Genomic DNA, 25,449 nt, shown 5'->3' with positions numbered 1-25,449 from the left:
TCGTTTTCGATTCTCCTTATCATTGGTCGCACAGAGTGGTCGATTCAGGCGATAAACGACGGCGTGACGGCGTCCGAACCAGTGACGAATGGTGGAAAAAAATTAGAAGTGATATGAATCGTTACAAAATGAGGGCACTGAACGCACATTGTTCGTGCTTTTAAAACATCCGGCTCCGTGGTTACGCCGAGGGCGCCTATTGCCTCGCACGACTTGGAAAGTCCGTCTGTGAAAACTGACCTAGCCAGGCTTGGGATGCTATTTGCTCGGCTCGACGAAATTTGTGGAGAAACCTGTTGAAGCAACTTATATGACCACGCCGCTGCGCCAATAGCAATTTCGTGGAAATCCTTGAATCTGTTCAAATTTATTGATTATTGGTCGGCCACGGTGGCTCATGCAGTGGCTGTGAGCACACGGTTGTGGCTTCGATTGCTGGAAGCGGCCGCATTCCAAATGGGGCGCAACACAGAAGCTCCCGTTATACCAGTATACCCCGTTAAAGGCCCCTGCGTGGACCAAGTATATAGCTTCGATACGTAAGGCTTGATTGGGTATTATTAATGCCTCCTGTCAAAGGGTGTAATCGCATGCTCGTCCACTTGCGTAGTTCAGGATACAAAGAACTGATGCTACGAAATTTATCCGGTGAAATTTGATACAGGAAGATTCTCGGCGCGTCGCTCCGCGCGACATCGTGTCGAGTGACGTGCTCTCCCCGGTGTAGCGGTGGGCGCGTGTCGTTTGACAAGGAGGCGCACACGCAGCAACAAGTGCGAGCCTCAACGTTTGGAGGAAGAACCGTTCTGTGCCGCGCCTGCCTCAAGGACCCCTGCTCGGGCTTGTGTGACCGTGGGGACGCCACGGGGCGCCTGCCGCGCTTCGCTTGCCGGCTGGCCTGGCGATGCTCTCTCTCGAGTGGGAGACGCTCTATTGCAAAGCTTGGCGTGCCACTCATTGCGCCAGGGACGCGATGTTGAATGCAGCTGGCCTTGTCGATGCGGCTCAGGGGCTGAATTTACTAAGCTGCGCTGTTTGCCATTGGTCGGCCGCCTTCCCTGTTAACATGTCCAACGTCGCGATTGCCTGGCAGATGCGCTTACGAACAGGTCTATAGCGTCACAACTTGGTGAATACATAGCCGCGGCCCGTATTCACAAAAAGTGTTTAAGATAGAATATTCCGTAAGATCAAATCCCGGCTAATCTTCATGCTATAGACATATCGGAAGCGACTGACCAATTGCAAACAGCGCCAACGAACGAGAAGCTTCGTGAATTCGGCCCGTCGATTTGGTAGTGGTGCCTTCCGCTCGATTACATGCCGCTGTTATCATTCACTGTTCACGGCCGACGCCCCTGGGCGGAGCGTCGCTCAATCTGGCGGCTATCGGAGCGCGAAATGCGGGAGAAGGAATAGCATCGCTACAACATCGCGGCCCAGACCCACACCGCCCTCAACATGCCTCGACCGCGTGCGCGCATTGGTGAAACGTTACGCGACTGCGCCCGACGATCGAAATGAATTCACTTAAATGGAATGCACAAACAATGAAACCTTTCAACGCGGACGTGCGCACTTCAAACGCTTGCCCGTGTCGTCGCGCGATTTGCATGCCACATCACGTTGATTCGGGCCGGAAGGTTGCCCCCCGCCCGAGCGATCCCCGTGTAACTTTCCCTCTCTCACTGAAGGAATGCGCGAAGCCATGGCTTGGAAGGGAGAACGTGGCCCTCCTCTCGCGTTGCGCGCGCGCGCCAGGAGGCGGACGCCCTTTTGGCCACGAACGCTGCGGCGGCAGGCCGGACGCGCGAGCGAGGCGGTGCGCGCGGCCTTTGTGATTTCGCCCGCGGCGGCGTTTGTTTTCATCGCGGCTTTTGCTTTCGGCGGCGTCGCGCGGGCGCTTAGCGTGTTTCTCCGCGCCCGGCATGCCCCGTGTGCCCCGCGCTTCACGTTTCGCTGCGGCCGGAAAGGAAACAGGAAGCCGGTCAAAAGTAGCCACGCCGACCGCGCATCGACTGGCCGTGTGTACGCGTGTGAAAGAAGCCTTCTGGCGTGCTCGCCAACTCTGTGGCGAGTCTGCAGCGTACGCGAGCTCTCTTTCTTCTCTCGTATTTTTAAACACCTCCGGCCTTTCACCCTTAGAGGCACGAAAGGTCGAGGGTTAGTTTCGTGTTTGTAAGCAAATCTGGTTTCTGCGTATAAAATAACATTTGGGCTACCATATAGCCCTCTCGGGCGGAAGATCAAGTTCAAACTGATCGGAAGCTGGGGTAATTGTGCGTCTTTCCTAGCGTATCTTCTTCCCACACATGCTGACCACCTCGTCCTGTGCCTTAGAGTTCTCGATCGAGTAGAATCGAGCGATGTCAGCCCGCGTCGTACAAGTCCGCCAGAGAGAGAAGAGTGCGACGTACTCCGTGGATCAGTAGCTGACAGAGGCAAACGCGCCGTTCCTGTTAAAGCCACACCACCAAGTCGTAACGCTGCTGCGCGCCGTCGGCTCTTGGGACTGCTGTGGCGCACCCTGCAGCATGAACTTCGCGAACAGGTGCGCACGCCAGATAGAGAAGACACGGTGTGTCGTGGTCCTCGGCGGAGGGCAGCGTCGAGCACGCCGTTCCGCTTGGCGTCACCGGGGCCGCTGCGAGAGGCATTTCGACTGGAGGTGCCGCTCGGAAGAGGGCTTCGACCTCGTTTCTTGAAGGGGGGGGGGGGGGGGTTGGACAAGAATTCGCGGCCGACGCGGCGCGGTGTGCGTCTCGCGCCTCGGCTTCCGGGGCGGCATGCTGAGCGCCTCTGGTTTTCTTTTTCGATTGGATTTCGATCCGGCGCAAAGGGCGCTCCGCGTGCGGCGCGCCGAGCGACCCGGCCGCGATTGGTATACAGCCCCCAATATTTACTTCGCTGTTGCCGCGGAAACAACGGGCGTCCCGAACGAAGAAGGCCGGCGGAACCTGCAGTCAGACGGGGCGTAACTGCTGACCGCGGCTGGGCGCCTGTATTGACGGATTGGCACCGAAGTTCGCGCAGCGCCTGCGTCCGACAAGTGGCGGAAGGGCGTCCAGCGACAGATGTTGCATCAGCAGGCGCTACTATAAAACAAGTTTTGTTTGCTTTATGCGTCGACGCTGAATCAGCGCTGCTCGAAGCAGCGCCAAAGCAGCCGCTTGCGAGCTGTATTTCGCTGTTGATGACAACGGTGGAAAGCACGCAGTTCTGCTCTTGATGCCCGTTCAGGTCGACAATTGGTATCGCAATTCAGTTTGGTGCCCAGTTATGCAGCTGAATGACCGCGAATTGTAGCCGGCCGTCGTTGTGGTGAGCGTGTATACGAAAGCGAAAAGGACGCGGTCTTGGTGGCGCGGGTAGTCCATCCTCGCTTGTGAAAACAGGTCGTCAGTGCAGCCGGCCGGAAACGCCATTACCGCAGGCATGGGGGTACGCCCCCCGTAAGCTCTTGGAGGCAGGCCAAGAGGAGGGCGCGCGCGATGGTCAACCAGAGGAAAACAGCACCAAGGAAGCGGCGGCCAGCCAAGCGTATGTATACGGGCCCGCACGTGCTCAATGGCGACTGCGCTTGAGTCTGCGCGAGCCGTTAGCGAGCCCGCAGAGAGATCGAATCGGCCAACACGCAGACCATCCTCGCGTATCATTTCCGCAATGGTGGCAGCGCGAATCCCGTGTGGTCGTCTCGGTCGTAATCTTGCAGGTGCTCTGAGCCAAGGACGTGGAAAGCATACTAGCCCAGTAAAGTGGCGCTATCGTCTGTAAACTTGAATCACGCGCGTTTTGACGTTTTCTGTTCTTTATGTACTTGTTATGGCTGTATCCGGCCAGGAGTTGGAAGTGTATAGCGCAGAGAGGGAAGATCGCCTTCAGTACCCGTATTCACAAAAAAGCCCCACGCTAGAATGTTATTATTAAGAGCGAATTCTAGCCAATCCTGATGCTGTCTGGGGACGTATTCTTGGACGGCCACTTTCGGAGATGGTATACTTTCAGTGCGCGCTGATTGAGCAAAACCGTTCGTTGCATACAACGCGCCGTGCATACGCCACGCGAAAGTGATCGCCAAAATTGATTGCCCGAGAAAACGACCCCTGGGGCGGGAACGACGAAGTACGCAGTGCGCGGTTCGCTCGCTCTCCGAGTGTCGGCCATTGTTAATAGATGACCGTTTTACAAGCTCTCGTCTATTAACTGTGTGTTTATTAGCGAAAGGAAAATATTATGCCAATGCCAAATGTCACTTACGAACGAAAAGCCTCGTGAACTCCTTGACGTTCCCCCGTGGGAGACCTAAGCCCGGGTCACGTTAAACCTTGCCGGACGTACAGTAAAGTTGTGTCCATGGATCCATCCATCGACCCCAGTTATCTAAGCGCTCTTAGATAAAACGTGGGAAAAGGGGGGGGGGGGGGGGGCAGAAAAGAAGAAACGCGCTATAACCAGGCAGATATGCACAACCGCCTGCACGAGGGCGGGACGTCGTTTTTTTTTCTTTTTTGGTCATTTTCACCTCGCCTGCCCTCACGTGTTGAAGTGAGTATCGGCACAGATGAATAGGCGAGGGCGAAATAAGAGGCGGCCGGGTAACTTATACCAGAGGCTCTGCGCACTTGCGTATGGAACAGCAAATACAAGGAATACCGAATCCCCTCTTGCTGGCAGACACATTCGTGGCTGAAGAAATCTCCAGACTGGAGAGACTCCTACACCTAACTAGCCTAATCTACACCTAACTCCTACACCTAATCAGCAGCAGTAATATAAGCCCCCCGGACTCCTCGGTACGCTTGCAATGCGAGCGCCTGCGAAGCGAAGGAGTAAAAGAGTGCGCCGCTCGCGCGTGCACCAACGAAGGCACTGCGCCTCGATCATTCAACGATGGTACTACATGGTGAACAACACAAGCTCAGACGATTTTCGCTACGTGGCAGCAGCGCAGGGGCTGGGATGTCGGGCTTGAAACGGCACGATCATCGTCTCGATCCCATATATATACCTTGCACGTATTCCTTGTTTTTCTACGCAAAACAATTCATTCACTGCTTAGGGAGCCAAGATGAATATTCGTATAGCGTCGTGCTGAGTGCAAACTCATCGGCAGGCTTAACATAAAAAAAGAAAAGAAAAGCTGCGCCAGAGTTCGTTCGATCGTGCATGGAAACAAACAAGCTTCTTCATATTACCGGGACCCTCCCCCGTGTGGAGGTCGGGGCCTTCATCTCGAGGTCATGTATGGGAGTCTCTAAACGTGCCGAGGAGTCAGCGACTCATTATTAGTGCTGTCGGACGGTATTGGCGTATAGAGCGAGTCGACGAACGTATTGTTTGATTTGCTTCTCTCATTGTGACCTTGTGGCAAATCCTCCGAGTTAAAGGAGCCGATGAACCGAAGGTGAGATTTGCATAGTTTCAAGATCTTGGTGTATTGTCGGCGTAGTCGTAATTAATTGCCGAAGGAAACTTCTTGCTTGGACGCCTTTGGCCGTTTGCAGCGCGGCTTTCCGCTCAGCAGTCAGTCTCGGTGGTCTTCTCACAAAGACAGCTCTTTTGCGTCAGCCAGCGAAGATGGCGATGTCCCGCCGTCTTCATCGTCGTAGTCGTCATCGTCGTTGTGGTGCCGTTAACTTCTTTGTCAAGGTCTGCGTTTTTTTTTTCCACGCGTTTTTCACTGTGCCGGAGCTTGAAGAACGAACGAACTGGATCGGCTGCTTTCATAGCTTGTCTGTTCGCAGTAGAAATTGTTAATAATAATCTCTGGGGTTTTACGTGCCAAAACCACCTTCTGATTATGAGGCACGCCGTAGTGGGGGACTCCGGAAATTTCGACCACCTGGGGTTCTTTAACGTGAACCTAAATCTAAGTACACGGGTGTTTTTCGCATTTCGCCCCCATCGAAATGCGGCCGCCGTGGCCGGGATTCGATCCCGCGACCTCGTGCTCAGCAGCCTAACACCATAGCCACTGAGCAACCACGGCGGGTGTAAAAATTGTTGAGTGGATAGAGATATATAGGCCGAATTCACAAAGCTTTTGGTTCGCAAGTGCTCTTTGCCATTGGCCGGTCGCCTTAATTCGCTGTACGTCCTGTATTAGGATTGACGGGAATCTTGCTCCAAATCGGACATTTATATGGTAATATCTTTTTGTGAATACGGGCCAGTATCGCTGGCGAAAAGCGTCGACTGGCTCACCTGAGGTCGAATTCACGAAGCTTTTCGTTCGCAAGCGCTCTTTGCCTGTAGTCGACCGCTTTCGCTTATGCACTTACGAACTTCTTTAGCGTAAGAACTTTTTTGTGAATACCGCAAACAAGTCTTGCGCTAAAATTGTTCGTACGTAAAAGCAAATTCCAGCCAATCCCGATGTTGGACTCACTATTAGCGAAGGTGGTCGGCCAATGCAAAGTGCTGGACTGTATATTTTTTATTCATCCAGTGTTCTACTGAGTGCCATATTTCGTGTCGCTATTCTCCCTTTTTACGCAAATTTGTTTCCTTTGCCAAGTGACAAGGAGTAGCCGGTGCCACCATAAAGGCGCCAACCTCTCCTAATATTCATTTCAATAAAAAAAAAGCATTAGGAATGAAAAGTTGTGTAAATTCAACCCCTATTGTTATAGATAAGCTTCGCCACGAGGGTAGGGACCTCGGGCCGAGTTCACAAAGATTTTCGTTTGCAAGTACTTAATGCCATTGGTACGCCGCCTTCGCTAATAATACGGCGATGCAGCATCAGAATTTGCTCGAATTTGCTCTTACGAGCAATTCTAACGTAAAAGCGCATAGATCTTTTTTTAGCGGGGAAAGGCAAAAAAGAAATGTCATTCCTTTATTGATCTCCCCTGACGACTTATAGCGACCAACGGAAAACGTCCACTGAGTCTTCCTAAAAGTAAGCACCGCAAAACGGGGCGAGACCACCATTCCGCCATCGCCACGCCGACGTCAAGCAGCATTGAAAAAGGGATATGTATAATACTACAGGGTGATAATTTTTGAGCTTTATGCAATTTTTAAACATAGCCATTTGCGGATAACATAATTCTAGTCCTTGAGCTGGGTTATTCAGAGAGGCGGACATTATAATGTCCGCCTAATATGTGTTTTGATTTCTCGTGCAAGTATACTTGCACGAGAAATCGAAACACACATTAAACTTATTAACAAAAATCCTCTATTTTTAGTAGGTCGAAACTGGTGTCATCCTGAACATTCATTTCAAGTGGATACCTCTTGCAAGCTCGCCGGCTACAATTAGCAAATTGCAATGTGTGCAGTAAAGTAAATAATTGAGAGGGTAATTAGTATTTTTGTTAATTAGTCGAACATTTGTTTCGATGTCTCCTGCTAGTAATGTCCGCCTCTTCGAACAATCCAGCTCGATGACAAGAATTATGCTATCTGCCAGAGGCGATATTAAAAATTTCCACAGAAACTTAAAGATGAACACGCTCTCTAATAAGCATGCTTTGGATATGTATCATGTCAAATCGTTCCGTTACACCAGAGCCTTTCCGGGCTTCATATCCTATTCCTCACCACCGGAAGGAGTGCCCTGCTGAAGAATATCACAACCCGTCAATCACGCCTGCAAGCTGCCGAGTGCGAGCCGCCATTCTCGAGTGCACTCGAAACCGTCACGTGCGGTTCGCGTCGGCGTCCCAAGAATGTCGCCAATGTCGCAGCGAGCTACACGCGGCGCTACACACGCCGAGTGACGCGACAACGCCTTTGCTGGCCTTAGCGCAGCGTCGCCGCCAGCAGCCACGAGCTTGCTGCCCCCGCGCTCACTTCCCATGACTTCCCCTCGAACCGACAGTTTATGCCCCCCCAACCTGCGGGGCGTTGCATTTTCGAGCCCGTCGCAATGGGCGAGGGTGTCCGCGATGCTGCCGCGTATACGCGTTCCGTCGAGGCGGCGCCGACCGAAGGCGTTGCTTCGCCCAGCAACGCGAGCGAATCTCTCGCTGTTCCGTTCAGAAAACCCTTGCGCAACCTCTGCCCCCGTCGTCGCATTCGGCGAGATCACGGAGGGTGATCGCAAGGCGCTCGCAAATGACGCTGTACTTGCGCGATTCTACCTTCTTCGGCCTCTTCCTTCTCTCTCGCTCTTTCCTCTTTTTTTCCATTTTTTTTTAACATTCCCGTGCAATGTTGCTTTGACATTTCTGGAATGATACGAGTCCTTTGATACTCTAATAATACCAATAATTTTAAACCGACTCGGTTACTTGCCGCTGTTTCCTGTTCTTGGCATACGGGCGCGGGTACACGAAATCTACCTTGCCGCTGTTGTGTTACGCGCTGTACATTCTATAATTCGGTAATAATAATAAAAACTAAAACCAGCAACAATGTCAGCGACAGTGGTGTTGTAAAGTGGGTTGACGTTTCGGCTACCACTTGCAAGCCTTGTTCGGAGTTAGTCGGCTTTCGATCTGTTAGTGAACAATTAATCCTTCCGCGTGCGGACGTCGATCCCTTTGACAACACCGCTTTGGTCGGCGTTCTGCTTCTCTGTTCCAAAATGAATTTCCTTCCCGACCAGACGAGATGTCCGATTGCATATGATCGACGCCCGTTTTTGGCGGCCTCTCTCTTTTGCTTTGGGGCTTCGTCTCGGTGAAGGGATTGCACGGATGAAGGCCAAAGGCTCGTGTGTGTACACGGTGCCATCAGCGGAAATTTCTCTTCGTTTGCTCGTTGCTCCCGCGCTATTATTTAACGCTTGCTGGACAGGGTGCGCCCGCTCGCCGTCTACGATGGCGCGGTGGTAAAGCAAACATTCTTCTTTGTTACTGCGAGCAGCAGTTGAGCTAGCGAGTGGGCTGGACGTGTGCGTCAGTTCGCAAAAAAATTTCGAGCTATTCTCAAAAAACCGTTTAAAAAAATTGCGCGGTAATGTGAGGACTCTAATGAGTGCTTATACCTATACGCGGCTACAGGGTGAGCGCTCTGACCACTACTCACCGTCGACTTTCCACAGCGATGTGCCGTTATAAGATATACGGAAATTGGCTGAACGCGTGGCCGCAGTCTCTGGCTGCGCAGAAAGATGCGCAGTGAGAAGTAAAGGGCTTCGGCACGGTGTGTGTGAGATCGGAGATGAGTGTATATATATATATATATATATATTACCATTTTTATTATTACCAACTTGTATTACCATATTGTTCTCACACATCGGAAAATGCCCGGAATCGGCAAAATTAACAGCCTAGTGAAGTTCCTTTCGTGTATAGTTTAGTAGAGGACGGGGTGACAGCGAAAAATCCTGCTCGATTATTACGGCGACGAGTTACAACGCACGTGATGTTGATTTCATACGGTGACTCGTCAAATGAGGACATTCGCGTGTAGAAAAATCGTAGTGCACGATGTGTTGGAGGTGGTGGGTATATAGTATACAGTATAGTGCGGTGGACATGCTTGGACGATGTGGGCAGCGGCAGATGTATATTTCATTGAGGTGCGTCTCACAAATAACAAATTTGAGCGCCATGTGTGTCGTCGTTCGTATACGTTGTTTCAGCACGGCATGGGGCCGCCTCCTGCTTTATAGTATGTTCACAAGGTCACGCGGGGGCTATAAACGTATTGAAGAGGCTCAAAGCTGCTGTTCGGAATGATTAAAGGGAACCAACGTCACTGTAGCCTATCGGCGTTTCTTTTTATTCATTAAACTTCCTACTTTGCTAGCGTAAAAAGAAGGGAAAAAAAAGAAAAAAGAAAAAGTAAAGCGGGAGGAGGGGGGGGGCACAGCTCCGCCAAGATGGCGGTGAGGATAAGTGCAGAGGCGGAGATTCCGTCAGCGCGCAAAAATTCTCCAATGCAACAACAACGCGCACCGAAGGCCGTCTGGCACGCATCGCATTCAAATGAAGCCGCATTGTGCGCGTGGCCGAGCCGCCGAAGCGCAGCCACGTGCACGCTATATGGAGAGTCACTGCCGAGGCGTGCCGACACCGAAGCCGCTCCCATGTTGGAGCCCGCTCTGTCACTGTGCAAACCGCCGGTCACATGCACGCCTGCGCCGGTGTTGGTGGATGCAGTGCTCGCGATATGCTGCCGGATTTGATCGTGACTCAACGCGTGGGACCCCCCTCCAGCCCGCTGCGGCGCCGATCTGTTTCCGTAACGTTATCCGCGCTGCACACTTGCAAGTCCGCGATAAAAGCCGCATGTGGAGCGGCGCTGTAGCGCGCCGCGAGGTTTCCAGCAGCATTCCTGTGGCGTCAGTCAGCGTTCGTGACCGACGATGAGCGGCCTTGCTTCGGTTGCTCGGGCGCACTATACGAGGAGGGTGTGTGTATGGTAGTATGTATCCTGCGTGGGGCGCTATAGTCGAGGCACGCACGGCCGCCGATTTGTATCTCGGCCACATATTCTTCGAAACTGGCGCGCGCCGCTTTAGTACGTGAGCTCGATATTCCCGCTCCTTCTTCTTATTCTTTTTTACGAGCACATTTATCGGAACGAAGACGTTCATTCATTCCACAGCGCTGTACACGTGGATACGGCGGGTAACGTCTCTGCCCGCGATCCTCAGATTAACGACCGCGCTTTAGCTACCGGTATATACCCCTTTGTGACCAAGATACATCGGCGTAGTAGACGGAGACGTGGCCTCCTATATACAGCATGGATCGTGACCACAAAAGCCGGCGTGACCGACCATAGAATTGGGTGCAGAGCTGTTATGCCGAAGCTGTTGAGGCTCACGCGTGCCGGACCCGGAGTCTTGCTTATCTCTTTACTGCAGCTTTTCGTCGGCTTTTTACGGGGCGTGGGGTACATTCGGGCTTTCGTGGACGTTGCGCGCTGTTCTCTATAGCCTCCCACGTCCGTATGCGGCGTGCTTCTTGAGGGAGACGGACAGAAGCCGCGGACAGAAGCTTCCACGGAGAGCGTCAGCAGTGCGCGTTTTGCCATCGGAGGGCGGCTATTCTGGGGTGTCATCTTGTATAGCAGTCCGCGAAACGAACTGTTCGCTTTCTCTCGCCTTATTGGCCAGTATCGCGTTTCAGTCAGTAAAAGCGCAATTCTGACCAATCACGCGAGGGCAAGCGAACGGTTCATTTTCCAAACCGCTTCAAGATGACATCCCAAGACATCGGCAAACTAGATTATCGTGCCAGCTCTAATTGGCCCGTGTAGGGCTGCTATACGGCCTCTCTGATTGGCTCGGAATGCCAGCGTGGCGGAATTCGACCGTGTCCAGAATAGTACCCCGTGCCTGTAAGTGGGGTTGTCACACGTCCTTGCAGTTTTCTATAGCTGATCGTGGCTTGCGAACCGCGCCATCCGCCGGCTGTCACATCTTAGGCCATAGTATATAGTATAGGTCGTTACTTTCATGGCTGTATAAGTCTGTATGTAGCCTGCCGCATTGACATTGCCGTAAGCTCGACATTGCGAATTTCTTCGGGCGTTCGCACGCTGGTTTGGGTTCCCATGTTGCTGCACTTTCGCGCAGTGTCGCCGTTTCGCGGTCGTTGTCAGCGACCTATAGCTTGGAACATCGCTATATAGCTTCATTATGCAAAAAAAGAAGTGAGGCGTCTCACGCCTCACTGCACGCCTCACTTCTTTTTTGCATAATGAATCCTTACCAACTAGCTCAGCTGTCTGTCGGTCTAAGCTATATATAGCTTGGCTGTGACTCTGGTGACCTGGATTTTTCAAACGTTTTCTTTAACGTCGTCACGTTAGCCGGTAGTTCTTGCCAATAGCGGAAATCTCTGCCAATATTTTATTGCGTAATTGTTTGCCGGACTGAATTCTAAGGGGTAAAATTTCCCATTTAGGATTTTCTCTTGGGAGAGCCTGCTTCGCGAATTCTGCACATGTAGCGCTCCTCGCGCCGTGCTCGATTATAGACACTGAAAATATGAGAGAGAGAGAGAGAGAGAGAGAGAGAGAGAGAAAGAAACGCATGAAGGCGTCGCTTAACTTTAGGCGTCGCTGTAGAAGGGCGTTTGGTCAAGGTCTGCCTCAAGATCTATACGCGTTGTCAAGAGGTGTTTCAGAGCTCTTATGCAGAAGAAAAAATGCCAATAATAAAAATAAGAAAGGGTGGGGGGGGGCGTGCTTTACTGTTCTATTTTCGGCGCTGCCGTCATCGCGATACTCGCACCGCTACTCCGGCCCGCAGTGCCTAATGGTCGCCTGCTGTATCTCCCCGACGCGCCCAGCTGGTCATCGCAGGCCGCGTGCGCGCGGTGAACGGTACCGAACTGCGCTCGCGCGCCCCCAGAAACTGGAGCAACCGCCTCTCGGGGCAGCGTTTGGTTGCTGTTTGCGTGCTTGTTTGTGTGCACGCATCTGGGAGCGGGCGAAGCGTGTACACACCTCCAATATATCCGACGAGTCGACTGGATAATAAGAAGTTGTCACGGCCCGATGGGTTCGTCGCCGGCCCATTGTCTCGTCCCTGTCGCTGGCGGGCCATTACGCGTCCCGGCCGAACGTGGGCGTTCCCGGCAGCCGCCGAGCGTTTGAAGGTCGCGCGGTGTCCGTCCGCGCGCCGATCGCGGCCGCCGCCCGCAATCGCTTTGATGGACGCGCGCCGTTTGTGCCAGCGTCGATCAGCTGTCGTGGTCCGGGGCCTCGATTCTGTGCCGAGCGCGCTGCTGCCCTTGTCACTGGAACGTGCAGTCTTAGCGTACACTCACTGTGCTGGAATCAGGAGCTTCGCGCCCGATGCTGTATACCTTGAGAGCCGAATGGACGTACAAAAAAAACCACGTCAGTCACGGATATCTGTTCACAGTTTTCTTCTGGTTTTTTTTTTTTAAATCTCTCTCTTCCTTGGACAGCGTGACCTCCCCTAGACATTTTCGTCTCATCGAGACAGCAGGGTCAGGTTACGGAGTATAGGGTCATCCGTTCCATCGCTATGCCGGATGGGCCCGCCGAAACAGTCGAGTGTTTTAGCCGAACTCACCACAATGCCGGAAGAAGCGCGAACAGCTCTTTTGCGTGTATTCTGTGCGGGCGGTGAAGCTAGCATAAGAGAGGCCTTTTAGCGCGACTAAGAAGAAGCGAGTAGGAAGGAACACAACGGGAAGGAACTGGAACAAGGCGTTAGCGCCCGTGCTGTTCCTTCCTGGTTCCCTTCTTCTTAAGTATTTGTTTCTTTGTCGCGATGGTAGTCTTCAGTCAACTAGTCCAGCAACACATTTTACTGAAGCCAATTAACATAGTCGGATTGTATTCCTTACTTAGGAACACAGTAAGGAACTTTTTTTTTTATAAAACAAGAAAAGGAAGTGAAAAACAGACTGCTTGTTGGTGCACGCAATCGTTCAAGATGGTCGCACGCCATTCCGCAGTGGGAGCGTGCACTCGACATTCCCTCAGCACCTTACCCCCCCCCCCCCCCCCCAAATATACTTACCAAGCGCAACGCTGCTTAGCTTGGACGATGCGACAAGAACAGGCGTACTCAACATGGCGACCTAGCCGATGACCGAATCCCGAGTGGGTATAACTCGCTTTGTTGTATGGGCCTACTCGCACAGGACTTGGGACGACCGCAACCAGCATTGACTCCGCACGAGGAAACTGTCGTCTAACATGGAGGATTGCACGGTGACCCGAAAATAACATGGAGCGAACATTTGTGGTCGCGAATGGTGTGCAGCGCAAAATATATGCGATTCTGAATTCACAAAGAATCCGTCCGAGTTGTGGCTGCGATCGGAAATGTATAGCACTTTAAGTGAATTAGACGCACCGCATCAGAGGAAGAGAACATGATCAACAGTTGGACAGTAGGACGCCCTGTTTTACTGCTTTCTTTTCTTTCTCTGATACTGTGCGTATAATTAACTTTAAGTAACATGTACTAATTCCCAACGATTCATACTAAGGAAATATATAGCCAGCATTTAGATATTCTTGTGCCTGCGCAGACATACAACCAAAGAAATAACGCTGGATAGAAACCTTTCTGTTCTATACAGAAAGAAATAAACTGCATCCATAACAAATATACTAAGCATTCAATTTCCGAGCGCTGCATCGATATATAAGTCTTGTGTCTCTTGGAGCTTCCAGCAGCCTTTCTCGCAAACGCCTATGTAGTGTAGCCATTCTCTCCTGAATTTTGGCGTATATGGTTATGGGGTCGTTCTTCAAGTTATTATTAGCCTAATTTTCCGGACTTTGGCGGCGAGGGAAACTGCATGCCTCGCGAAGACGCGCGCTCACTACACGAAATGTGTGAACGTGGTGCTATAAATGATGCCGCGCAATGACTGGTTTGCGTCGTATGAACTTGATACGCCGCACATGGACAAATATGCGCATGCTGGGCCGGTATAGAATTCGTAAGTGCTTTATTTCCCATATACAACATGCATTTGAATATGGACAGGTCTTGACGAAAAAAGCTGCGTCAGCAGCTTGACTGTGTAATTCCTTTCGCTAGATTCTATTCCTTTCTTGTCAACCTCCGCTCGCGAATGGCCGATCCTGGTGGTGATAACGTGTAGGCGGTGCTCCGCGCGGAACACTGACCTATAGCGCTAAAAGGAAAATATTTTGAACAGAATGAAAGCTAATGCACCGGGTCAACATAAGTCTTACGCCTCCCTTCCCGGAAGCATCATCAGTGCGCGTCAGTGGCTCATGCGCTGGCAATGCCTCCCGCATGCACGGGAGGCGAAAGGTCTGATTAACGAGAGTCATTACATTATCCAGGCCCTGTTTTAGATTCGCTATAAACTCTCAAATATACTCTGAAAGATCTTGTGTATACTGGTCAGAAAAAAACAAAAAGAATAAAGAAAACCTAAGTGCGTGTGCTCGAGGGGTGGGCGGTGACGCAGAAGAGGAACGGGACGGATGATTCACCATGCAGCTTACACCGTGACGTCCCCAATAACGACAGCGCCGGAGCCCCAATGGCTTTTCTCCGGCGGTGCGCGCCGTTGTCATCAGCGCGGGCTGTCGTCCCGCCGCGTCAAAAGACGAAGCGCGCGGGCGAAGGATCTGCGCGGGCGACAAAGAAGCGTGGCCATCGCACCGCGCTACTACACACATACACTGTCCGGCGGCAGTCGTTGCGTCTCCGATGGAGCGGAACGGGAGTTTTCTCTCTCCGCCGATCCGCGTGACGCGCCGGTCGGGTTTTCGCCCGCAGTCCGTGACTGCGCCGGCGTCGCAAATGACTGCGAGCCTTTTGTGCAGCGACACCGCGAGCGGGGCCGAAGCTGCCTGTCTCGCTCCGATTGGGCCCCGGCCAATTTTCGAGGCGCCGGACCAGCTCCTCGCGGAAGCTGTTGGACGTTGGACGAAGCACCGAGCGCCGTGCCATTTTCGCTCTGGTTTTGTGTTCGCTGCGAAGAACGAAAGAAAGACGCATTTTGCCCGGGAATTGCGGCTGCCACTGGAGCTTGAAGTCCGGCTTCCGTGTTCTTTCAGCGGCGCGCGAAAAAGGCGCGACACACAAAATATGATGTACACGCGGAGTCTGGCGTTCTATTTCTGGACCGGTAATTTGGTGACCCCCGGCTGAATGCGCGGACCTCGGCTATCCCTCGCGTTTGCTGTGTAAAGTCGTGCGCATCCAGGAAAACGCCCTTGAGTGTTTGCTTTCTGTTTCTCTATTGCTGCAGGTTTCCCGAACTCTGTGCATATGAATCGGTGTGACCGTGTGAATTTGGGCAAACGAGCGCATGGAGGCATATTAAAGCGAGCTCAAATAAGCTGGCCGACTTCGCGGAAGATGGCCCAATGCAAACGGAATACTTTGTCCCGCATACATGTAACCGGAGGACCATTGGGGTTATAGAGTGGGTGCCAGGAGAAGGGAAGTGCAGTTGAGGACGGCAGAAGACTAGATGGGGCGATGAAACTGGGAAATTTGCAGGCGCTAGTTGGAATCGGTTGGCGCAGGACAGGGGTAATTGGAGATCGCAGGGAGATGCCTTCGTCCTGCAGTGGACATGAAATAAGTTGGTGGTGGTGGTGGTGGTGGTGGTGGTGGTGGTGGTGGTGGTGGTGGTGGTGGTGGTGGTGGTGGTGGTGATGGTGATGATGATGATGATGATGATGATGATGATGTCATTTTATTTTCCCGGCTGGAATTAAAGATACACTTTTGTAGATTTCAAGGAAAACACGAGGAAGGCGGGAAATGGAAATTCAAGGCGATGAGCAAAACGAGAACAAGGTAAAAGCGGGAGCCAATGTTTCGACAAGTGGACTTGTCTTCTTCAAGGCGACATAAGCGGGTGCCAACGTTTCCAGAAGTGGACTTGTCTTCTTCAAGGCGACATATGCCGCCTTCGGAAAAATGCAAGTCCACTTGTCCAAACAGGCACGTAACCATAACTTTCCCGTAACTCCCATAACTATAATTAACCATTCCCATAACCAAATTTTCAGAACCCCTATTGTGAACTTTTTTTTTTTTGTACGCCTCCGTCGTTTCCCTACTTTTCTTCCACATGCAGCCTTCCAATCGCCTCTTGCTAGTTTCTATGGTGGACATGTTTACTTTCCCTCTGCTCTCGCTTAATCCAAGGGTTTCAAGGAGGCCAGTGATTCCTAAACCGCACGCTGGGGAGATATCTTCACATTCTAATAAAACATGCTCCATCTTTTCCCTAGCTTTACCGCTGCAAAAACATGCTTCTTCTTCCTTCTTATATCTCGCTTTGTAAGTGCGTGCTCTATAAGGCGTCATGATGTCGCTTCGAAAAGTAATGAGCTTCCTTTTGAGTTTCTTTCCTGATTTCGTTTGTCGTCTTAAGAGGAAGCTTTAGCTCGGGTGCTCCTATCTAAATAGATGTAAAAGGAGAATTCGTTTTTCTCGGCGATCACTGCACCAAATTTGATGAGGTTTGTTGCACTTAAAAAAAAAAAAACGTAACTCTAGTGACTGTTCTTTTGAATTTTCGATTTAGGTCGTCAATTTTTTATTAAAAAGTGTCAAAAATCGAAAATTTTCTGAAAACGAAACTATCAAGTTTACAACTCTGGCAACTCCATGTTTGACGATAACATGACAAATATATTCAAAGCACGGTCAAACTTTGAATATTGTTATGCAGTGCCACTCGTAGTCCCCATGTTGAAAGTTGACCTTTGAAAAGGCCTTGTACTGTATATATGACTTGCTTTTGTCGACATTTGAGTACGCGAATGCTGGTACTGTTATTAGCGAAGATGTGGAATACGTGGTTTACATCGTGTTTTACAGGGATTTCCGTTATCGTTCCCATCCGTCATTTTTTCTTTTACTTTTTATTCAACCTTTCTTCTCTGAGGGTAATTAAATACAATCTGATAAGCTGTTTTAATCTACATACAGGCGAGGTCAGTCTTCTGGTTTACGTCGACGATATCGCTATTTTCTGTGCTGTGTAGAGTTTTGAAACGAGACCAGACTGGAAAACGGGCCCCCGCCTTGTGTCCCAAACTATAGACCAAAGCCGGTTATGTGCGAGTGCATGGTTGTGCTGCGAGGACAGCGGCTTCTCAGGCGAATTTCCATCCTCCAGGAAAACGAGTATACCGGGTCTAGATATTTTCTCAAATCCCGAATTACTCTTTCCGCCAGAGAAGAAGCGTAACCGTGGGGCTCAATTTTGTTAATCACGACCGTATAACGTCAACAGACAACGAGGCCAAGGGTATTCAGTCAAGTCCGATGATGCGTGCACACCTGTCGGAGTATTCGATATGCATAATAATATGTTTTGCCAATAAATACAGTTACGGCCGTGCGCCTTTGCTTTCTTTCATACCCCCTCCCCCCCTTTCTTTTTCTTATTTGCGCACAATTCATGGGTGACTACAATCGAATTAGTACTGTTCTTTAGTGTCGTTTTAAGCGTTCCCACAACGCCAGAGCCTCGCTGACGGTAGCAAATGCGAGGGATACCGGAGTGGAAGTCCTGGATTTGATCATTTACCTAGAAGATATAACAGTCGAACGTCTTTATAACGAGGTGCTTGGGGCCTCCGAAATCATTCGTTATACAGGTAATTTCGTTGTAGAGGCGCTCGACTTAATCTGCGAGCTTGCTCCGCATGGAAAGATTGGACGGCAGAGCTGCGAGTTCGGAAGTGGTCCCCGTCTCCGAACTCGAAGTTCCTTCGCCATATATATATATATATATATATATATATATATATATATATATATATATATATATATATATATATATATATATATATATATATATATAGGGTTCACGTGTCATGGCGGGTCCGTAAAGGACTGTTATAGCCGTGTCCTATAACGCTCGTGGATTCGCGGCAAGCGGGAGTTTACAGTTTTTTTTCTTCTTTCCGCAGGGAACGGCGCAGAGGCCGGTGACGATGACCGTGCTGGACGAGAACGAGCCTCGCCGGGAGCCGCACAGTGTTGTGCACCGCGACACGAGTGTCGTGTGGCCCTCGGTGCGGCTCACCGACGGACCTTTGCCGCTACGCGGCCGGCTGCAGCTGCGTCACGGCGCCCACTGGTGGTCCGTCTGTACCCGGTCCAAAAAGTGAGCAGTCATTCCGTATGCCTAGGTCCTTGCAAAGGACCAGCAAGCATGCCAAACTTGGTATATACGCGGTGTGCTGTCCTGGACGCTGACAAATGCCGCCATCATTATCAGCTATGATTGACCCGCGGGGCTGCTACCGCCACTGTGATTGGCTTTAAAGGGCGCCATTGCAGAATTCGGCAAAAATGTAGTAGTTTCGACTGAAAGGCGAATCACTGATTGCGGTAGCAAATTATTAGCCAGCTATATGAAGAAAGGTTAGTAGTTTCATCTGCCATGTAAACTGCTGTAAACACTCGTTTACTAACCAAATTAACAACGGTGGTGTCACGCGCGCACAGGCAAACATGAATACATCTCAATCGTAAACCGTGGACACTCGCTGTCAAAACGCTTGCGTGATGAAGAGCAGCAGCAGCGACGAGCGAATCCCGTTCGTGCTGCTTCTCGCTTCAACGCGAACTAAGCGCGCGAGAACCCAGCGCACACGAAGCTATCAGCCCTTGGTGCACCTAGACTCTGTACCCATCGCAGATCGCTTTCAAGATCCCGCTCGGCCGCGGCGATATTCCTGCGGCGGCTGCATATCGCAGCCGCCGCAGGAGCAGGGAGAAAAGGATGGAAGACGACGCGCGCTTCGTTCCCACCTTCCTCCCTTGCGCGTGGTGAAGGCCGGACCCCGGCCGAAATGTCAAAATTAAATTGGTTTCTGCCTTTTAACGTGCCGCTGCACCTTTTTAAAGTTATTAAACACCGTGCCCGAAGAACTAATTCCTTCTCTTTCTCTCACACACACACACACACACACACACACACACACACACACACACACACACACACACACACACACACACACACACACACACGCACGCACGTATACGCTCATGACAAATTGTTGTGACAGAGAACACCGATTCTTATTGCCTACGCGCCCCCTCCTCCATCCCCCTTCAAGCTTACTGAAGTTGCAACTTTGGATGCGCAGGAATTATTTAAATTGTACGAGATACGATGCAAAATAAAAACAAAGTACATGGCTTAAATTGACGTCATCGCCGCCGCCATCTAGGGTACTAGCATGTCGAGAAGCTGCGTAAAGAAGAAATGTGACAGCATGACAGAACGACAGGTGCGCCTTGCGCCGAGCGGCAGATCGTATAAGCAGTGATAATCCTGCGAAAAACGGTCACCGTCAAAAAGCAAAACGATGTGCGCGTGATGATGTGGTGCACTGATGTCTTTGTGGCCGCCACGTTTGGGTACTAGCACGGTGAGAAACATTCTACAGCGCGCGCGCCATTGAGTGCAACATCGGTACCTCGAACCCAATCTATATGACACTTGTCTGCTGCTTTGGGGAAAAGACGGGGAAGGCGGGAAATGGAAATTCAAGACGATGAGCAAACCGAGAACAGGGTAAAAACGGGAGCCAACGTTCTGACAAGTGGACTTGTCATTTCTTGCCTTGAAAAAGACAAGTCCACTTATCGAAACGTTGGCTCCCGCTTTTACCTTGTTCTCGTTTTGCTCATCGTCTGCTGCTTTGTAACCTCGAATTCGCCATGTTTAGCTGTGGACGGCGCGCCTTGTCTGCGACAGCTAGGTGGAAAAAAAAAAAAAAGCGAGCGGGAGCTAGCCTTTTGCTGGTAACTGTGCTCCACCGATTGCGAAATCAGCCTATGGGGATTGCGAAAGTAGCGGCGTACGTGCCGACTGCGGGCATCTTCGCAGTCGTTTAATCGGCCGCGTGAAAGGATGCGACGCTGATGGAAAGTGCTAGCGTGCCGCTATTCGCCACGGCCACTGCTCGCCTTCACGCGCCGTGCCGAGCCCACGCCTGCGGCGCGGTCCTTCTTCACGGCCGGCGCCGGCCATCCTCCCTGGCCACAGCGTAGCAGCGCGCGCGTGCGACCGAGTTACGACGGGAGCGTGGAGGTCGCTTGCTCCAGTTGTGAGGCCATCCCAGTGACCATGCGTGCGCGGCGCGTTGGCATTGACTGTGGCCGTTGGCACGGGTCCGATGAAAGGACACCCTGATGCATTAGAATAGCCAGCGCGGGGCGTCCTTTTGGGCCCCGCAAAATCGCGAATGCCACGGCCAAGACGCGCTCCTGAAGACGCATTGTTCGCGCTCGGCCGCCATGCTGACGCGGAAGCGCATTTGGCGCGTGCGCCGCCACTGGGGCGCATTGGGCACGGTGCGGTTCAGCGCGCCCGAAGAAACAATTCCCCGCGGCCAGGCCAGAGTCAAGGGCGCCATGATCAGTCCGCGGGCGCTCTTGCGACGCTAATGACGTCACGCCACCGTTCCTACACTGGTCCTGCTCACCTCCGGGCTGTACTGAAGGGGTCTGCTGGTCAAGTGGACAGATGAATGCCGTAATGTCCCAGAGCGCCGCGGATGGTTCGTCAGTTTTGCATGTGCGTCATAGCTCCCGGATTGTTGGAGGTAAATCCGGCGATTAATGTACGCCACCGACTCCGCGCTGCATGACTGTTCAGGCGACAGAAGTTAATTCACACATGGAATCCAACTGTATGACGCGTGGTACGAGTCTTATATGTCCCCGTGTGTGCCTGAGCAGAAGGCCTAGAGGCGGTCGTGACCAAGCGTAGTAGCGCCGAGCTGTACCAGGCGCTCTGCGGTGATAGGACTCCGAGTACCCCGACAACATACCGCACATGTTTTTGTGCCCGTATGTCAAACTATTTTCACAATTTCTTCTGTGAATGTAAATTAAATGAATCCTTCTATAAATTTCCGCGCATGAGTGTCAGCGTCCAGTATTCTTACTGACTGAAAAACAGTCTCAAGTGCTCTTAATTGTCTCGTATCCCTAAGAACGGTGTAGCTCCATTTTACGAATTCATTAATTCAACTTTATTCGACATCTGCAATGCAATGGCAATCTTGCAATGCAACTCGCCATTCTTAACAGGGCACTCTAGAATATCCAACGAAAATCAATAAATTTTTTTTGCTCAAGAGACTGCTGATACGATCTCGTCCAGGTGAGGTGGGTCTCCACCGCAAGAATCAGGAAAGACGACGCAGCCGGGCATCGTGATAATTAAAAAAAATGGCAGTGGCTTAGCTCGGCTATGCCAGGATAGACGTAGCGAAAGCTAAGGCATAGCATGGTTAGCCTTGGTTAATCTTTATTGCAAGTCCGGGTTAATCTGGTTGTCTAGCTATGTGGCGGCGTTTAGCCAGTCGTTCGGCGCGCTGTTAGTCTGTTTCCTGGGCGATTCGTTTCCTCTTCATCTCGTTCCGATGCCGATTCCAGGCCTCCTCCTGCTTATCAGAACTGTCGCCGTCCATACTGCCGCCTCAACTGTGGTTGCGGCGCACGCGAGCTCTCCTTTTCAATCCTCCGACATGTTATCAGGCATGCGATGCAGCTGGCGAAGCGAGCGGACGCGAGCGCAACGACGAGGAGCGCGGTGTGACGTCATACGAAACGGCGGAAGCGAAAAGGCGCGGCGCTGCGCAGCGGCGGAACACCTGTGGCTCGGTGCTACTAGTCGCGCATGCGCAGTAGGGACTCGGGAGCGAGAGAGAGATAAAAATATCCGCGGCGAGGCGCGCGTTTTGACGTCATGTGCCTCCTCGGAGCACCGCCATGGCGAAATCGCAAGTTCGCGGCCAGTAAAGCTTTCGCTTTAATATCCGCGGCGAGGCGCGCGTTGTGACGTCATGTGCCTCCTCGGAGCACCGACAAGGCGAAATCGCAAGTTCGCGGCCAGTAAAGCTTTCGCTTTAAAAAGCAGAAAAGATTGTATTTACTTTATTGTGACTCTCATCCGAGTCTCGAGCAGTTAGGACGGCCTTGATCAGGACGGCCTTCTGATCAGGAGGGCCTTAAATAAACCCTTGCCGTCTTGTGGTCGTCGCTGTCTCCTTGGGAAGCCTGTGGAAGTAGGTTCTGCCGTCGACGACCTCCTGCCCTTAGGGTTTTCTTTCTTTCGTCCTTCCCTTTGTGTCAGCTCGGGGAATAAAAGAGGTGACGCCCTTGCGGTCTGATGGTTGTCGCTGTCTCCTTGGGGAGCCTGTGGAAGTAGGTTCTGCCGTCGACGACCTCCTGCTCTTCGGGTATTCTTTCCTTCGTCCTTCCCTTTGTTTCAGCTCGGGAATACAAGGGGTGACGCCCTTGCGGTCTGGTGGTCGTCGCTGTCTTCTTGGGGAGCCTGTGGAAGTAGGTTCTGCCGTCGACGAGCTCCTGCTCTTCGGGTATTCTTTCCTTCGTCCTTCCCTTTGTTTCAGCTCGGGAATAAAAGGGGTGACGCCCTTGCGGTCTGGTGGTCGTCGCTGTCTCCTTGGGGAGCCTGTAGAAGTAGGTTCTGCCGTTGACGACCTCCTGCCCTTCGGTTATTCTGTCCTTCGGCCTTCCCTTTGTGTCAGCTCGGCGAAAAAAAGGGGTGACGCCCTTGCGGTCTAGTAGTCGTCGCTGTATCCTTGGGGAGCCTGTGGAAGTAGGTTCTGCCGTCGACGACCTCCTGCCCTTCGGGTTTTATTTCCTTCGTCCTTCCCTTTGTGTCAGCTCGGGGAATAAAAGGGGCGACACTGTTTCGGCGAAGAGGGCAATTATGTTGACATGGAGAAGCCCACTTGAACGCTTCTCACACTTGACAGGTCGATCATAACAGCGCTCTCCGAGGGACCGCGTCACGTTTACGAGACGAGCCGCGCCTCCCTTTTCTTCGTATTTTTCTTTCTGGGCGGCGCACTTGTGGCGATTTTGCACGTTCGGCATGGAATGATTTACCGAAGTCACGTGTCTTAATCGGTGAAGCTCTCTGATGCAGTATGACGTCTCTCTGCCGGTAGCAAGGCTCCCTCGAATGTAAGGGCGCGCGTGTAACACCGGCGACGCTGTCGCCGCCTCGCGGATCGAACTCGGTACATACCCCCTATAGCGATTTGATATCGACTTCGCACGGCGCGTGCACAATAAGCGGCAAGCGGCAACATAGCGCTGTGCCAACATTTCTACTAACGTCACCATTCCCGAAGGCTGTCGGTCGCCTTCGCTTCGTAGATGGGTGGGTCTCTCTATGTGTTGTTGTGCTGACACATTTCTTAATTTCAGAGCAGCACTGTTTACCTTTGCGTCAAACGGGAAACAAGAGACGGTGCATTCGGCGCAGCAGCATAAACTCGCTCAGTTACGAACGGTGTCAGCGATGTCATCCGCGTTCTCGCGATAGAACTACATGGTCTATAAATGAGCGCTTATGCCGAGCACAGTTTTCTCTAATAATACTTTATGGCACGCACAAACTGTATGTATGATGAAGTTAAAAAAATTGGCCGACGAAATACGCTTCTTGGTAATGCGATCTTTGAGCGCAGCTGCTGCCTTATTTAAACAATAGGCAACCGCATACAGAAGACGCAGTGCCGAACGTAGGCGGTTTTGCGTTTCGGATTGGGCAGCACACACCACGATCCGCTGCTACCGAGCCGGCGCTGCGCCATCGCGCCATGTTATATGTTTCTTCTGAGCTGGGATGAGGAAACGGGCGGAGAACAGGGTATTGAGTAGAGGTCACACACTCATTCACTCACAGACAGGCCTCTATATGTGGCCGCACAAGGTTGGCGGAAAGTAGAAGTAAGGGGACGAAACGCTATAACTGTCTTCGGAGTCACCACAACGGCACTGCGCCAAGTAAGGGGAGGTATAGTGCAAGAGTGGAGGCGGGAGAAGGACAGCCAGGCGCAAGCACTGCCACAGGCGTCAAATGCCACTGAGGAACGCGCGCCGCAAACGGGAAAGCGAGAGACACGGCGGAGAGCCGTACAGCCACGCGACGCGGAGACAGAGGAGCGGAGAGCTGTGGATCAGGCGCGTGGCGGCAAGGAGCGCCCGCTGCCGGCACCACGGCAGTGCCGCGACAGCGGGTGAAGGGACGGCGAGGGCGGAACGGACGGTAGCGGCAAGAGTCACCGTAACGGCGCTTCGCTGAGGAAGGGGGTAGTATCCCTGTATATGCTCCCGCAGGGAGCAGAGTTGCGCATAGGTCCGCCAGTATGTTCCAGCTATGCAGTGAAGTCACTCCTCACGCGCGCAGGAGGCAAATGCCGCGCGGTGTACCATTTGCTTTTTTGCCTGCAGTTATGTCAGGGACTGTTAAAAGAGCGTCATTTATCACTAACCGTTGTTCACAGCAGCCACGTTTTCGATATATCCGGTGCCCACACGTAGATTTAAACGCATTTCAAATGTTCACATGTGCACATTTTATGCAAAGCTTTTTTTTTTACAATTCGCATTTCGATGGGGACGAAATGCGAAAACACTCGTGTACTTAGATTTAGGTGCACGTTAAAGAACCCCAGCTGGTCAAAATTTCCGGAGTCCCCCACTACGGCGTGCCTCATAATCAGATCGTGGTTTTGGCATGTAAAACCCCATAATTTAATTTTCTTTTCTACGATTTATTCATACTGCCGACTTACCAGCTGCTTTGTAGCAGCAAATCTTCAAGTGCAAAAAGATTAAAGATGGACGAACGTGTAGATCAAATTTACTTCGTACAAGGGAATGGATGACCAATGGCTGCTGGCAGAAGGCCAAGAGTGCTGGTTCTTGCAGCCTTGGGGGGCAGAATTCAAAGCAGCTGGAAAGGCAACAAGCTATTAAGAGTAACCACAGGTTATTTTTATTGTACAAATCACGTCAAGATGGCAAACTTGTGAAGTAATGATTCACACGTTGCGGACTGTAGTATGACACATTTTTCTTGACCTTTTCATACTTACTTCTCGGGTCAATTTGCTATAACACAGCACTTATTAAACATACAGGCAAAATTTTACATTGCTCACGTCGACTAAAGCCAATCGAACAAGCAAGATATTGCGAGTGGTAAATGCTGAAGCTATGACAGCTGTCTTGTAAGCGCGAGCATGCGAGGCTTT

At 51.6% G+C, this 25,449-nt stretch overlaps 1 protein-coding gene across 1 annotated transcript in view; it reads left to right on the top strand.

Moving 5' to 3' along the window:
* The window catches only part of bark (protein bark beetle), an 87,907-nt gene that overhangs the window by 30,907 nt on the left and 31,551 nt on the right, over positions 1–25,449 (top strand). The window contains exon 2 of the mRNA XM_065438188.1: positions 18,325–18,521. Within this exon, the coding sequence (XP_065294260.1) occupies positions 18,325–18,521 (197 nt within the window). The remainder of the gene's footprint in view (positions 1–18,324; positions 18,522–25,449) is intronic.

The sequence above is a fragment of the Dermacentor albipictus genome, chromosome 1 (genome assembly GCF_038994185.2).
Source record: "Dermacentor albipictus isolate Rhodes 1998 colony chromosome 1, USDA_Dalb.pri_finalv2, whole genome shotgun sequence".
Lineage (NCBI taxonomy): Eukaryota > Metazoa > Arthropoda > Arachnida > Ixodida > Ixodidae > Dermacentor > Dermacentor albipictus.
Note: the sequence above shows the minus strand (reverse complement) of the source record. Positions and strands in the feature narration are given on the sequence as shown.